Below are 16,224 nucleotides of genomic sequence, written 5' to 3'. Positions count from 1 at the left end.
TTTTTTGCCCTCAAAATTTTTTTTGAGGTTTTAATCTCAGAATTTGGGGTTATGTATCTATAAATAATAAATTATTATTATTAATAAACTAATAATATGACATTTTGAGTTACTCAAGTCAATTTTGACAGATTTATCAATTTTTAAAAAATCTGTCTTTTAGTTATTTATTTATTATATATTGTCATTTAAACATCGTTTAGCCCTGTTTAATAGTTAATTTAAACAGAGATTTCGAGGGATGTAAAAGAATATGTATTATATATGTATTAAATGTATCCAAATTTTAAAAAAAAATTATAGCCTCGAAGAAACTTCAAGTCTACAAGTCACGAATACATTATTTTAAATAGGAATGTTGCACTCGCACACAATCATGCATACCATGATTGATTGTTGTTAATTCTTCGCTAATTCTTCCAGGTTTGTTTGTTTTGTTTCCTCTGGTCATTTTTATAGTTTAACCCTTTAAAGGAGAATAAAAGAAAACATCCCATTAAACTATAAAACTTTGAATCTTTATTATGAGGTTAACGATTATTTATTTATATCCTACTTGGTTGTGCTGCCGAGGGCATCTGAAGGAGTTCATCAGACTTAAAAGTTTTGCGGGCGCTTCACCACCAGATGGTGCACTTTATAAGTCGTACTGGCGCAAGGAAGGATAATTCACCAGGATGAAATAATTTCCTGATTTGAAATAGCAAAGTTTTTTTTGTTGAATTAATCGCCATCTGTCAGACTTAAAATACTGGAACTTTAAACCTGCGTGAGTGCACGTCGCTTGCAGATGATGAGGATTCAGCTTCCACTGTGGATAACCGTCCATACAGCGCCTGCCTGTGTGCAGGCTGCACCGGCTGCACGCCCAAATCACTCTCGACTAGGAACGGGGAGGCAGAGCAGCTGGTCTTCGACATGGCTAAAGAAGGAGCAGACATGACAGAGGAAACCGAGTACATGATAGACAAAAATGTGAAGAAAGAAATAGACAACGTGGAGACGTCTGGCAATGCCAAAGAAATGCGAGCGGTGATATTGTCAGGTTTTGGGGGTCTTAACAAACTCAGGGTGACCAAGAAGGCAATGCCCGAGCCTCAGGATGGTGAAGTGAAGATCCGCGTGAAAACATGGTAAATATGAGGGTGTCAGTGTTTTTCATTTGTACTTGTGAGCTGCGGTCTGATCTGGTCTTTTACTCCCACGTTGCATGGTGCTTTTGTGAAGTCTATACGCTGATCAACAAGGCTTACACAGAAATTCGCAGTCATGAATCCACAGGTCTTTTCTGGTACAGGAGGTTGGGTGGCTGATGTTCATAACAAGCATATCTGATGCCACAGTTTCCAGTCATTCTATGTCACACTTTCTATTTTCTAAGCGCTTGTTTACAAGATATTGAGCAAGTCATTTTTCCCCAGGTTGCAGCTGAGCTTTTGCCAGTGTTAGCAGTGTGACATTGGGAAAATTAAAGTGTACTGTTTATTCACAGAGGAAAAGCCTGTGACTCACTGCTCATAATAATGCAATAAACAGTGCTGGGTAATCCCTACATCTCTTAACACCTCATGCTAAATATTTGATATTAAAAAGCTGTTAGAGACTGTTCAGGGTCATGGTCGTCATCCAGATATCGAATCAGATGGATTCCAGTGTAAACAAACAAGAATTATTCTTTGTTGCAGTGGCTTGAATTTCCTGGACCTGATGGTACGTCAGGGGACTATCGATAATCCCCCCAAACCCCCTCTTGTCCCTGGATTTGAGTGCTCTGGAATAGTAGAGTCAGTGGGTGAAAACACAAAGGGATTTGAGGTTAGTGTAATTACAGCTTGTTGATGCAGTTGTTCTATGAGTACATGCTGCCAGAGAAGTACACCAATAAAACTAGAGAGGATGCAGATTGCAATAAGTGCTGTAAGCGTAACAATCAGAAATATACTGCTGTTAATTCATAATCTGATGACATTTACTGCCACATGACGGGCTCACGTTAGTGTCTGCCGTGTGTTGACCTCCTTCCCTCACATGTTTCTTTCAGATAGGCGACAGAGTCATGGCTTTTGTGAATTACAACGCCTGGGCGGAGGTGGTTTGTGCACCCGTGGATTTTGTCTACAAGATGCCAGATGAAATGACGTTCGCTGAAGCAGCAGCCTTCTCCCTGAACTTTGTGGCTGCTTATATGATGCTCTTTGAGGTTGCCAATCTGCGAGAAGGGATGTCAGTGTTGGTCCACTCAGTAGGAGGTGGTGTAGTAAGTCCAGTTCTCATATGACTAGTGCACACCCTCTAAACAAATGCACACATATGGAATTGTTGTTTAATCCCCGCTGTTAATAGTGCTATTTATGCCGTGGTATGATTTATGTTTATGTCTGCTTTCCTTATCCTCTGTGCTCTCGGGCACTGATACATTATTATAACTGTTATTATGTTCAGGGTCAAGCTGTGGCTCAGCTCTGCTCCACCGTGCCTAATGTCACTGTGTTTGGGATCGCTTCGTGTTTCAAACACGCAGCCATTAGAGACTCCGTGGCTCACCTCTTTGACAGAAATGTTGACTACATCCAAGAAGTCAAAAAGTAAGTGTGTTGTGTAAGTGGTTTTACTTCTTTTTGACAAATTTTGGCAACATTCACTCATTGAGTCAAGACTGAATGTGGAGATGTAGTCAGGTGAAGATGTTGCCGGTTACCCCTTTAAACTAACGTGACAACGCTTAGTTAACAGAGGGTAAGAGGCCTGCTGGAGGATGCAGATGTTACTGCTTGCTTTATTGGTCATGTGTGGCTGTGGTCACCATGGCAACTCACAGCTCATCTCAGCAAGCAGCAGCATTGTGTAGGGTGGAGGTCTGTAGCGGCAATGTGGAACAGCTGAGCCAATTAGGCCAGAGGAGCGATTTCTTACACGTTACACTGACATCAGAGACGGTTTACGCTACAAAGAAACCGCTGGTTGCAAACGTTCATGGGATTGGATGCGGTATGCCACAGGTCTACTACAATTAATCTGCGGAGGTTTCATGTAGTTCTAACGATGTTGCAAAGCTTTTGATTATTTCATCACCAAACGGCCTCCTCTGCTTCACAGAGCTCTGGCAGTAATTATCTGTGGCTATACTAGAAACAGGGTAGATGCGCATTAGTATGATGTATGAAAATCCATATTTGCCACGTTGTAGTACCTACAGATGCAAATGGCTTGATTAGGAAATGATGTTGAGTGCTTTCTGCATACATGTCAGCAGTGGTAGTGGATTAATATGCCTTTCATCTCACTGGTCCACACATTCTTCTCAGGATCAAGTGCAAAGTACAATTAAATTAGCCCTTTTACAAAAGGCAAAAAACCATGAGAATCACAAGACCACCAAGCTGTTCAGCCAGCCGGGTGTTTGGGGCCACAAGGCAGAAAGTATGGACTTAATGTCCCCTTGATAATAACATGCCTTTCATTCTTTCATATACCGTACTCTAAAAAGTCTCATTATGGCCCTTTTTTTTCCACTGGCTGATTCTGTGTGCGATGAGATCAGAAACGTTTTGTAACACAGTGTAAAATATGTTACCGATGAGGAGCTACGTGGGCACTGCAACACATCAATAATCCCTGTATAAGAAAACGTGGGCTGCAACTTTTTCTCAGAGTAATACTCCAGAGAACCAAGCTCCTTATCTTATGAATCCATGATTAGACAAAACCTGAAGCTGCTCCAGCATGAATCACAGGCTGAAAACACACACACACACATATAAATAAATTATATATATATTTATATATACATATATCTATATATATGCTTACAGAGTATGTTTTGCACGTTTACATTTAGTGCTTGTGGACACAAACAAGCCAGTGCAGTCATATCTCTGCCTTTCACTGTACTTTAACTCAACTGCTCGAATTCTTCATGACATTTTCAGTAAAGCTGAAACAATTAGTTGCTTAACTGATTAATGGTAATTGAATGTTGCCTGTTATTTGGATTTTAGATTAATCTACTGGTTATATTTTTACCCTTGTGAGCTTTCTAAATCTGGGTGACTGGGACTCAGGAGGTAGAGTGGGTTATCCGCCGGCTGAAAGGTGGGTAGTGTGATCCGCAGCTCCTCCGGTCTGCCTTTCAAAACGTTAAGATGCTTAACCCCAAAATGAATGTGGGGGTGACAGATAAAATATAGTGCTGTGTGAATGTGGCTTGTAGCGTCTAAGTTTCTTGCGGGCTCAGTAAGAGTAGAAACCTTTCATATAACTGCCTCCATTCCTTAAATCACTTGTTTTCTTAGACAAAAGTGGAATACTACATTAAAAAGGCAAAAAAAAGTATTATGTCTGAAATCGATTCAAATTTGTCCAAAATGTGTCCAAATCTTTTTTCTGCTAATCTTACCATCGAGGCTAAATGTTTCAGCTCAAATCTGTGTTTAAAATAATCTGTTCATTTATGAGACAACATTCAAATAATTTACTGGTTCTAATGAAGTGTTTAAATCTCTGCATGTTGCATGTTTATTAGCTCAATTGAATATTTTTTAACTGTCCCTTTGTTCTTGGTGTTTCAGGATTTCTCCAGAGGGAGTGGACATTGTGCTTGACTGCCTGTGTGGGGAGAACACAGGCAAAGGCCTGAGTTTGCTGAAGCCGCTGGGAACTTACATCCTGTATGGTGGGGATGATATGTATTCCTTTACTGTGCAAAAATGTATCGCTTCAAAGTCAAAATAACTACATTTTAAATCTTACTTCAAATATTGAGAAGTACAGTCTCACTCTCGAGTCAAATTCCCTGGCCCAAAAAAGCAGTCTGGCACGAACACGCAGAGATTTTTATACCAGTTTGCGTGTGGATTAAAGAAGCTTTAGAGGTACTTTTAGTTGGATTTTGTTACTTTTGCACAGAGCCCGAGTAGCTGTTTTACATTCCTCATGGCAATCTATCTGTCTTCTTGCTGCAGCTTCAATTTTTACACACACCCATAAGAGTGGCACAGATCTAGTCGCAAAATAGTGAGTGTCATTTGAATAATATATACTCCAGAGCCTGCAAATTGAATGTATTGTCCTTCACAGCAACCAGTCTTATCTGGTCTCCGTTAATTACTTTAGCTTCTGTCAAGCCTCATGAATCAAGTAACATGATTACAGAGAGATTAATTCATTATCTGCAGCCATACTCAAAATGTGCAAAGGCATACTTGCACAGATCTAAAGGGCTAAAGGTGCCAGCTGATCCTCCCCCACTCTCCCTTCATGCTTCATGGCTGCCAATTATTGACTAGTCACTTCTGTCCAGTATACAGAAATCCTTTTATTTTTGTTTTTTCAGGCGCGTCAAACATGGTAACTGGGGAAACAAAGAGTTTCTTCAGCTTTGCAAAATCTGTGAGTCAGAGATGCAGTCTATCATCAATATTTGAAAGGAAACTACACCCTGTAACTGCCCAATCAATTATAAGTCACAGGAAATGAAACGCACGCACACATCCGTCACCCTCGTTTGCTTGTTTATTTGTTTTTACAGTGGTGGCAGGTGGAGAAGGTGAACCCTATTAAGCTATACGAAGAGAACAAAGTCATAGCTGGATTTTCGCTCCTCAACCTGCTCTTCAAACAAGGGAGATGTGGCCTCGTGAAATCAGTGATGGACAAACTCCTGTGTTTGTATGAAGAGAAGAAGATCAAGCCTGTAGTGGACTCCCTCTGGGCGCTGGAGGAGGTAAGAACTTGAAGTAACCAGAGGGTTTAAGACACAGAGATCGATGAGGATCAAATTAAAAATGACCCGATCACGTCGGGCAATCCGAGATGCCAGAAAAGATTTTAAGAAGAATTGGTTTAAACATCCTGGACAGAATATAATGTGTTGTTTGTCGCTGCTGAACGTTGTCAGCTGTCCTTGGACATTCTTCCACAGATGGTGGGTAGGTTGAATCTTCCTGTTCAACTATTATGTCACACCAACACAAAAAGCCAAACAGCCCATACATCAAGCACTTGACACTCGATTTCTACAGACTCTTTAAGTCTTCCTATAACTGTGATCATTCAGTTTCTCAGGAACCTTTGTACAGTAGATGCATGTTTCCTCTAATAATTTGATATTTACATTAAGAGATCCGGATCAGTCTTTTCCTGCATTGTGCAACATTTAAAAGGGATTTGAGTTCAGGGGAACATCAGTAGTAAATGAAGACCCATGACTGGAAAAAGAGAGACTCATAAATACACTGTCACAATTGGTTGTGTGTAGAACATATTGAAGCATTGAAAACCAGACTCTTTCCATCACATAGGCAATTTTACAGACAGATGAATATTACCACATCTATGCTCGATTTCCTCTTTTTACTTTGCTCGCTCTGCTATATTTTTACAAGGGCATTTGTGGCTCACATCCCCATTGGTACATAAGCCTAATGGAAAAGTACCACTTTAAGAGAGCGTACCTATGCTACTTACAGGGTTTTTCCTGCCTAAAAGAATTTTTAGTGCCCCCCAAAAACGCTTAAATCCAAGCCAAAGGACAATCACCGGCATCGTAATGAAATACTTTTTTTTATAAAGCAAGTTTGCTAATTGGGGGTTTTAGTTGTCCAAGCATAATAATCATTTCTGTTTATTAAAATGGTCCGAAATAACAGAAAATGCACTGATTTGTTTTATACAAGGTAACACACACTCACTACTTTAACTGTATGCAGGGCCATCATGCTTATTCATCCACTTAATCCCCATATTTATCCATAAAAGCTCCGGCTTGTGATGCGGGTTTAGCCGGTGTGCATTTGACCACTGCTGGGCTCCTTCATGAGAACAGCTTCAGTTTAACCCCTTTTTCATATTTGTGATCCTTCCTCTGATGTCCACGTGTACCTGCAGTGGATACAGTAAAACGGGGATCGGAGTAAGGCAGGAACAGTTCTGTGTTTTTCGTCTGTAGTTAAATGATACACAAAGATGGGGACAACCATGGCCCATCGCCACAGCTGTTTTCTCTTATTTGCTTAATTAAACCATTTGCAAACAAGGAATGTGTGGGCTGTACAGATGGTGGTTGATTTATTCATTTTTCTGCACCTGTGGGGTGGAAAAGCTGCACTTTTAATATTCTTGTAGGTTAATGAATTCGGCAAAGACTTGCAGCTCTGAATGACTTACCTCTGCACCATTTCAGACCTAACAAACGCCAGAATCAATGAAGAACCTGCAGCTGGGGACTTGAGACTAAATGGACTGGTTTTTGTATAGTGCATTTCTACTCAAAGCACTTTAAAAAACGGGCCCTTTTTTCAACATCTAACTTTCACTCTAACATAATGGGAGCAACCCAAGAATACTATAATATTCAGAGTGGAGCAGGCAGTGATTGAACCACCAACCTTCCAATTAGTAGACAATCTGCTCTATCTCCTGAGCCATGGCCACCCCAGTCCACTGATTTTCTGGTTACTGGAAAAAGAAGCAGAAAGTTTATCCTTGGACTTTGTTTCATACTGAAAAATACCTCAGGAATTTAGATGAAAGCAGAGGCAGTGTAAGTAATAATCACAAAAAGCTTACTGTAAGTTATTCTAGACTCTGTCTACAGTCGGAGAGATATTTTTGTGAAATGATTTCTCATGGGAAACTTTCCATGCACTGTTGTCATTACTTTGGCAGATTGTTCAGGCTATTCACTGGAACCATTGCCCATGAAGAATCTCATTAGAGGGGAGGATAGCGTGGGATGTAGTGTCAGGGGCACAGCTTGCCTCGGTTGTTTATATGCCTGGAAGGAGAGGTTAGTTTACATGCTGACCATAGCAACCTTTCTTTCCGGAATGAGAAGTTGGACAATATGCATGGCTGGGACAGAATAATGGGAGTTTTTCTAATCGCTGCTAGTTTCAGTCAGGAAAATATTGTACAGCTTCTACGCTGAATGCTATTAAAAATCCTGAAAAACAAAATCGAACCCACGTTGCATGAAAATTGGTCATTATGCACAGAGACCTAATTCGCTCAAAATGTAAGCGGAATTTATCCAACCCCCAACCTCTTCTGGAAAGTTGCTACCTAACAGCAAAGTGCTGTACAGGTTTATGACCCACTTTTCCTATTGGCTTGATTTCTGTGACAACGGGTTCCAGACAAAGGCATACACTCAGCTGCGTCTGCGTGAGTGCATGATATGGCATGGTAATCTTTTGTGGTGGGTCTGACTTTATTTTTGCCCTTTTATCAGTAGCACCATGCCTAACAGAGTTGATTCTTTAACCTGTTAAGTAAGTTGCTGTCACAGCAAAATAAATAATGATGACTGAATGGCCTAGCAGTCGTTCATAAACGTTGTTTCTGGTCTCCTTTTGCCTGCTGGATGGCAACACGGAACCGGAAAGCGTCGCTCGTTGTCACATGTTGTGCCTCTTATTGCTCCCAGGCCGTGTTGGTGAACACGAGCGTGATGTTTTATGACAGCATATGAAGTGTGGGTTTTTCGAAAACAGTGTACATTTGCAGGAGCCTTGTCAGTGCATGGCAAACTGTTGCCTCAACTGCTGCATCACGACTGGATATTGAATTATTTTCATTTGAATGCAAGCTGTAGAGTTCGCCACAACGCAGTGCTTAGTGTTCTGGGATTTTGTTTACAGGCGCTGATGATGTGCACAGGGATTTCTCTGCAGCAGCCCGCTTGCCTCAGTCTACCGACAATACACACCTTATTTCTGATTTTCTTTAGCTGGCAGTAAAGATCACACAAACCTAAAAGATTCTGACTCACTGTCTTACTCAGTTTTGCTCTCCTAGCAGGAGCACTGAATTGAGGGGTTTTGCTGAATTTGAACGTGTCATGGTATTTTTCCACAGACAGCCGAGTGGCAGAAGCCTCATCTTCATTTAAAGATAGTTTAAGAGCCCTATCATGTTGATACATGATGTCCTTTATTATATCACAGACGTGATAGGTCACCTATGGTTTACTCTGCAGTGTAGTGCACAGCATCACATTTTATCTCTGAAGACGGCATAATGTGTGCTATAGATGTAGCTGCCTAATTGAGTTTGGAGTCCTTGGTTCAGTTCCTAGAAGGGTTGTTCTTTATTTTATTTTAATTCTATCTACTGTAGCTATTGAATGTGGGGATAACAGTGAGCCAGGTTATTAGGAGGTGTGGTCTGAGACTTTATTTATTTTGCAGAATGTGACTAAGATTTTTTGCAGTGTAGAATAAACCATTTCTGGAATAAGACTGCAGAAACAGTTATTCTTAATGTATCTGTTATTAGAGCCTGTCCCTCCCTGCCAGATTTTCAATTCAATCTCTTGCTATAGATCTTGCATCAGTGAGGTGTTCAGCGTGATGTCAAATATCAGCCAGCAGAGTGAGTCAGCATCATTTTGTCACCGTTAAGGCCATTAACTTTCCTCGCACAGGAAGTCTGTAATATAGCTGTGCTAAAAATGGATCCCGTGTCTACAATCTGCAGAAAATTATTGAATCTTTTTGTGATTTTGAAATTTTATCAGCTGGTGTTTTTTTTTTTTAATCCAATTTTACAGCAGTCTCTCTGTTAGAGATCTTTTATTGTTAAACCAGCTTTTTTTACATGTTGAGAATAAGATCTGTGCGGCTTTTTAAGAAGAGGTTAAACTTATGTTTTCTTCTCAGGTAAAAGAGGCGATGCAGAGAATTCATGACAGAGGCAACATAGGAAAACTCATTCTGGATGTTGAGAAGTCTCCCACCCCTCTGGTACGAAAGGCTTTTATTGCTATATAGACATTTTCTCTTTTAAAAGGTGACAGACTGCATACATAAACAGACATGGCTGTTAAGAGTTTTAATTTCTCCGTATGGATCGGTCTTATATTCAAGCCTACTGTAGTTTATGTAGGATTGTCTGGATGCAAAATTGGATAAATATGAATTCCAAGTCCACATTTTTAAGAAAATCTATAATGAAAATGATTTTTTTTAGAAATGCAAAAGGTATTCTTCTCACACTTCATTTGCTAGCTGACATACAAAGTGGCATTTGTAGTAAAACAATATATATATATATATATATATATATATATATATTTATTTATTAACAGCAAACCACATAAGTAACTGCACATTTTCTTCTCATGTCAGGATTGTGAGAGCTGGATTTCCTGCTGTCCTCTTCATTTCCATTGTCATGTCAGCCCATCCTCTGCCCATTAGCAGAGTTTGCTGTGTGATTTGATGTCAGCTCACATTTATTTCCACCTCTGTTTCCACTAAACGGTTAATGGTGGCAGTAAAAAATGTTTTATCTGTAGATGGCCAGCGACAGCACAGAGACCAGTGAAGCAGGAGAGGAAGAAGAGGAGCCCGAGGGAGACAACGACAGCAAGGAGCGAATGCCTTTTATCCATTAGACCCGACAAAATCCCACTGCAGCACACCTAGAGACACTGGAGAGGCAGCACAGTTTCACCAGAGCAACACAACCCCAGTCGTGTGTGTTTGTGTGCATGTGCTGTATGCATGAATGTATGTATGTGCAGTATACTTTAGTGCCTCTTGTCCGTTTCCTATTATGTGTCAATTGATTAGTCTAAGCAAAGGATAGGATGCCACAATGTGCAAGAGCCATTTTCAACACAGTGTTACATTATATGCTGTACTATGAAGTAATTACCTGCTAGCCAATAATATGAATAGGTTTGTGTTCACTTTATAGTTAACTGCATCTGCCCACAGTTTATTAAATTAACAGCAAACCACATAAGCATTTAAACCTGCCGACCTGCTATTCTCGTTTTATGATTAGCACCCCATGAAATAGATTAAGTAAAGCGCCTAAGTGTCAAATAGTAACAAGGAAACATTTCTAAATATTTCACAGCACAGGGGGAAAAAAGAAGTATTTTTCTGTGCTCGGCTGTGAGAATTAAAAGCGAACAGCTGAAATAGGTTTGAGAAAGTGACCCCAGTGTTCTAATTGTTCCGATCAAGGGAGTGCATCCCTTTGTTGTGTTAACTAATATGTAAGCCAGGAGAGGCAGAAAAGACTGAGTGTAGATATTTGCATGACATTTTATGCTAATGTGCCAACCTTATATTATGGGATCACTAGTGCCTTTGAGCTACAAACAAGTGTAAAATACTTGAAATGTATTCCTTATGTGCAGTTCACATTGAACAAACAAACAAAAAGTTATTTTTAGGTGGAAAATGAAGTGTAATCTGTTTAAAAAAAACAAAAACATCATTGGATCATGTAATAAGAGGGATTTGGACTTATTTTTCCCACTGAACTGTATATTCAGAATTTACATAATGTGTAACACCACGATTGTAACATTTATTGTTTCCGATCAGAAAACCATGAACAGATTTGTAAACACTTGAGTAGAACAGGACAAATTTCAATTTATACCTGCGTCAAAATCCTGGTTTTTCTTGAGCATTAAGTAGTTAGTCGGACTCAGACTGCAGTTTAAGGTATTTAGAGTCTCTAGCTTGCCTGTCTGACCAAAGTTGTTTACTTGCTGGTGCCTCACAACAAAAGTGCCGTAAAACTCCATAACTGACGTCGTATTTTTACAGTGAGCTCGTGTATGAGGCTGATTTAGGAACACTGTGCAGCGCTTTAGTTAAGTATGGCAAGCTCTGCCTTTACTCTGCAAGTACACCCACCTACTCAGACGATTTTATTTTTGAAACTTGTGAGAATCTGCTACACTATTTCAATTTCTCTAATTACGCTACCTTGCTTACTCGGTGTGTTTGTATCGGCTAGCTGTCTGAATCCTTCATCATTTTAGGCTCATCTACAAAAACAACACAGGATGTCAGTGTTTTGTAATTGAAAAAAGTAGAAACTAGTCAATGTGTAGCTTAAAAGTTATGAGTAAACACTGCATGCTTTGAATGTGATAAACAGTGAAGAGAAGATGTTCAATGGGTTTACTAAAGTGATCAGATAAATTATATCCTAGACTTGAAATTTAGGGCGTTATTTAGACAATTTGGGGAAGAAAATCTAAAATTCGATGCCTTCAATGTCCCTGTTAGTGTCTGTGTGCGTGAGAGAGACAGTTGTATGTGTATTCATATTGCCTCGTTTAAAAAAAACAAAAGAAAGAAATGTGTACAACTTGTTCAGCACTGTAGTGTGTTCACAAAATTCCTCAAACTATGGTTTACCTGTGATATATTTTTGTCACATTTTTGTTGTGTACTTTCTTTGAGCACTGCTCTGTTTACTTGAATAAATTTATCTGCAAAGCATTTCTTGCGATTTTGACTCGTGTTCAGGTGCTCGTTAATGCAAATGTCTAATCAGCCAATCACATGGCAGCAACTCCATTCATGTAGGCATCTAGATATGGTTATTATGGTGAACATGGTGATTTAAGTGACTTTGAACTCGTGCTTTTTGGTCACAGATGGGTTGACTATTTCAGAAATACTTTGTTGGGTGAAAATGTCTAGTTCATGTCAGATGTGAATAACTGATTACAACCAGTATGAAGAAGAGCATCTCTGAATGTCCACAATATTGAAACTTAAAGCAGCCGCACTACAGCAGCAGAAGAACAGACTGGGAGCCACTCTTGTCAGCTAAGAGCACGAGGATATAGTTCACATAGGCTCACTAAAATTAGACAATGTGAGATTGGAAAAATGTTGCCTGGCCTGAAATAGCTACAGCGATTAGAGCACGCTGTAGGTATTTCAGGTACTGTGCTGCAGTGGTTTGTATCATATCTATAGACTCCAATTTGTGCGTGTAAATGGAGAGTCGTCTTCACACACTAAGGTCAATTATGGTGTTCCACAGGGTTCAGTGCTAGGACCAATTCTGTTTACATTATACATGCTTCCCTTAGGCAGCATCATTAGAAGACATAGCATAAATTTTCACTGCTATGCTGATGACACCCAGCTCTATCTGTCCATGAAGCCAGATAACACACACCAATTAGTTAAACTGCAGGAATGTCTTAAAGACATAACGACCTGGATGGCCGCTAACTTTCTGCTTCTTAATTCAGATAAAACTGAGGTTATTTTACTCGTCCCTGAAAATCTTAGAAATATGGTATCTAACCAGATTCTTACCCTGGATGGCATTACCTCGGCCTCCAGTAACACTGTGAGGAACCTTGGAGTCATTTTTGACCAGGACATGTCCTTCAATGCACATATTAAACAAATATGTAAGACTGCTTTCTTCCATTTGCGCAACATTTCTAAAATTAGAAATATCCTGTCTCAGAGTGACGCTGAAAAACTAGTTCATGCATTTATTACTTCCAGGCTGGACTACTGCAATTCATTATTATCAGGATGTCCAAAAAACTCGCTGAAAAGCCTTCAGTTAATCCAAAATGCTGCAGCAAGAGTACTGACAGGGCCTAGAAAGAGAGAGCATATTTCTCCTGTTTTGGCTTCCCTTCATTGGCTTCCTGTTAAATCCAGAATTGAATTCAAAATCCTGCTCCTCACGAACAAGGTCTTAAATAATCAGGCACCATCTTAGCTTAATGACCTTGTAGGACCCTATTAGAGCACTTCGCTCTCACACTGCAGGCCTACTTGTTGTTCCTAGAGTATTTAAAAGTAGAATGGGAGGAAGAGCCTTCAGTTTTCAGGCCCCTCTTCTGTGGAACCAGCTTCCAGTTTGGATTCAGGAGATAGACACTATCTCTACTTTCAAGATTAGGCTTAAAACTTTCCTTTTTGCTAAAGCATATAATTAGGGCTGGATCAGATGACCCTGAATCCACCCTTAGTTATGCTGCAATAGACGTAGGCTGCTGGGGGATTCCCATGATTCATTGAGTTTTTCCTTTCCAGTCACCTTTCTCACTCACTATGTATTAATAGACCTCTCTGCATTGAATCATATCTGTTATTAACCTCTGTCTCTCTTCCACAGCATGTCTTTAATCCTGTCTTCCTTCTCTCACCCCAACCGGTTGCAGCAGATGGCCGCCCCTCCCTGAGCCTGGTTCTGCTGGAGGTTTCTTCCTGTTATAAGGGAGTTTTTCCTTCCCACTGTCACCAAAAGTGCTTACTCATAGGGGTCATATGATTGTTGGGTTTTTCTCTGTATCTATTATTGTACGATCTACTGTACAATATAAAGCGCCTTGAGGCGACTGTTGTTGTGATTTGGTGCTATATAAATAAAATTTTATTGAATTGGTCTGACAACTCTTGATTTCCAGAGGTGGGACCAAGTCATTGTTTTGCAAGTCTCAAGTAAGTCTCAAGTCTTTATCCTCAAGTCTCAAGTCAAGTCTCAAGTAATGTCAGGCAAGTCAGAGTCGAGTCTCAAGTCACTGGTGTAAAAGTCCGAGTCAAGTCACAAGTCTGAAACTTTGAATTTCAAGTCCTTTCTAGTCTTTAAAAAAAAAAAAACGAAAAAATAATGTTGCAGTTATGCTAAATGTAAATATTAGACCATGTAATTTTTTAATCTGTGTTTTTCTCAACACATGACAAAATAGTGAACTTAGAAAATATACACAAATTGTGAAATTGTACCTCTTTAAAATGCAGCTCAATTAAACCTAGCTCCAAGAATAATTTTCACCGACAGTTCTGAGATAAGCTGCATGTTATTCTTGGATGCGGTTGTAGGACCGGCTTTAAAATCGCATGACAAAAATATCATACATATTAAAAAAAACTGAATCACCAACGTAGCCTGGAAAACATTTGCTAGTTAGATGAAGTCAGCTATCTCATCTTAGCATATTTATATGCATATTTATAATCATACGGTTCTTGGAGTGAGTGCACACACTCATGAAGTTTAGTAACTTCCGGTCACTGCAACAAGCCCAGGTACAGTTTACCGACGGATGGGTACAGGACCTTGAAATGCACCGTGTAGAACGAAAGACCATCGTACGTATCATAAGTTTACCAGTCTCACAAATCGTCGTCATAAATACACATTCCTTAACCGTTTATTAATAGGACCTTTGAGCTCAACGGTAATTAATTAGTAGTGGAAATAATTTCTGGTAGCATCACAGAAATGTAGCAGTGACAATAATATTGTATGCTGTAATCGCACTGGACAATTAGTGATACAAAAAACCTGTTTTATCCTGTGAATAAAAGTATATGTTTTTGTCAATGTACCATAATAACAGAAGCAATATTGTGTCAGGACAATTCACTATTTATGCACAATAAATAAAGGAGCATAGCGCGACAATTTCTGTTCAGCGCCAGACTTGCTTGTAACCTATATCACCAATTATGTTATGAAAATGACGTATTAACTACTAAAAAACACTGACCTTCGTGTAAATGCTTGGAGCAGACTAACCTGTGAGCTGGAGTGTTCTGGGATGTTATATTTGATCTTTGAATGGCTGCAATCCAGACCATCCGTCGCGTCTTTGTTACTTTGGAAACATGGCTCGAACAATTTCTCTTCAACGACGTAATCCGATAACAACCGATCTCTTTACCCGTCGGCTTCCCGTGGCTGTCATGCGACCGGCTATTGCAGTTAATAATACAACAGCTTCTTGACATTTTTGTGTTTCTTTTTATCGCTGTGTGACTGATTTCAATTGAAAGCCTGCGTGCGCTAGTACCGCTTGCCACGAGTTCCCAGAATCCTTTGCGGTTCTACCCGTGAATGACGTCACATTTTCAATCTCTATATAATATGCATGTTAAATTTTATATTTGGGGTAAAATATCAAGTCTTTTCAAGTAAACCGGTTCAAGTCCAATTCAAGTCCCAAGTCATTGGTGTAAAAGTCCAAGTCAAGTCACAAGTCTTACAACATTTTTTCAAGTCAAGTCTAAAGTCATAAAATTAATGACTCGAGTCTGACTCGAGTCCAAGTCATGTGACTCGAGTCCACACCTCTGTTGATTTCTGCTGTGACATTTGAAGGGTAAGGTCAGAATTTGGTGTAAACAGCGTGAGAGCATTCCTCATGTCAACAGTTTAGACTGCTGCTGGTGCAATGGTGTGGGGGATATTTTCTTAGCACAATGTTCGACCTCTTGGTAGCAACTGAGCATCATTTAAACACCACGCCGTGTCCATCTCTTAATGTCGACAGTGTACCCATCTGATGGTCTACAGCAGGATAACACACCATGAAAGTAAATAATGCACCAAGGAAGAAATTCAAAAAGGAATGAACATTGCAAACAAAGATGAACACAGGGTTATACACTACCAGGAAACAGGTGGGGATCGGGGCACAGCTGAAAC

At 39.8% G+C, this 16,224-nt stretch overlaps 1 protein-coding gene across 2 annotated transcripts; it reads left to right on the top strand.

Moving 5' to 3' along the window:
- Positions 1-586: 586 nt before the first annotated feature.
- Positions 587-12,245, top strand: vat1l (vesicle amine transport 1-like). 2 transcript variants are annotated; one of them, XM_080885367.1, is made up of 9 exons: positions 587-1,133; positions 1,686-1,815; positions 2,042-2,257; positions 2,443-2,585; positions 4,569-4,672; positions 5,333-5,388; positions 5,528-5,722; positions 9,660-9,743; positions 10,298-12,245. In XM_080885367.1, the coding sequence occupies exons 1-9, from the start codon at positions 919-921 to the stop codon at positions 10,394-10,396; spliced, it is 1,242 nt and encodes a 413-aa protein (XP_080741493.1). In that variant the 5' UTR covers positions 587-918; the 3' UTR covers positions 10,397-12,245. The 2 variants fall into 2 exon arrangements, with proteins under 2 accessions (XP_080741493.1, XP_080741494.1); XM_080885368.1 differs by lacking the exon at positions 10,298-12,245 and adding an exon at positions 10,128-10,261.
- Positions 12,246-16,224: the final 3,979 nt, after the last annotated feature.

This window comes from Rhamphochromis sp. 'chilingali', assembly GCF_963969265.1.
Source record: "Rhamphochromis sp. 'chilingali' genome assembly, chromosome: 6".
Lineage (NCBI taxonomy): Eukaryota > Metazoa > Chordata > Actinopteri > Cichliformes > Cichlidae > Rhamphochromis > Rhamphochromis sp. 'chilingali'.
Note: the sequence above shows the minus strand (reverse complement) of the source record. Positions and strands in the feature narration are given on the sequence as shown.

What these genes read in the sequence shown, in the direction of transcription:
- vat1l (XM_080885367.1), top strand. Translation starts at nt 919, where the DNA reads ATGGCTAAAGAAGGAGCAGACATGACAGAGGAAACCGAGTACATGATA. An exon ending in AAGATCCGCGTGAAAACATG is followed by an intron (nt 1,134 to 1,685) that starts GTAAATATGAGG and finishes TCTTTGTTGCAG; the next exon opens with TGGCTTGAATTTCCTGGACC. An exon ending in TACATCCAAGAAGTCAAAAA is followed by an intron (nt 2,586 to 4,568) that starts GTAAGTGTGTTG and finishes TTGGTGTTTCAG; the next exon opens with GATTTCTCCAGAGGGAGTGG.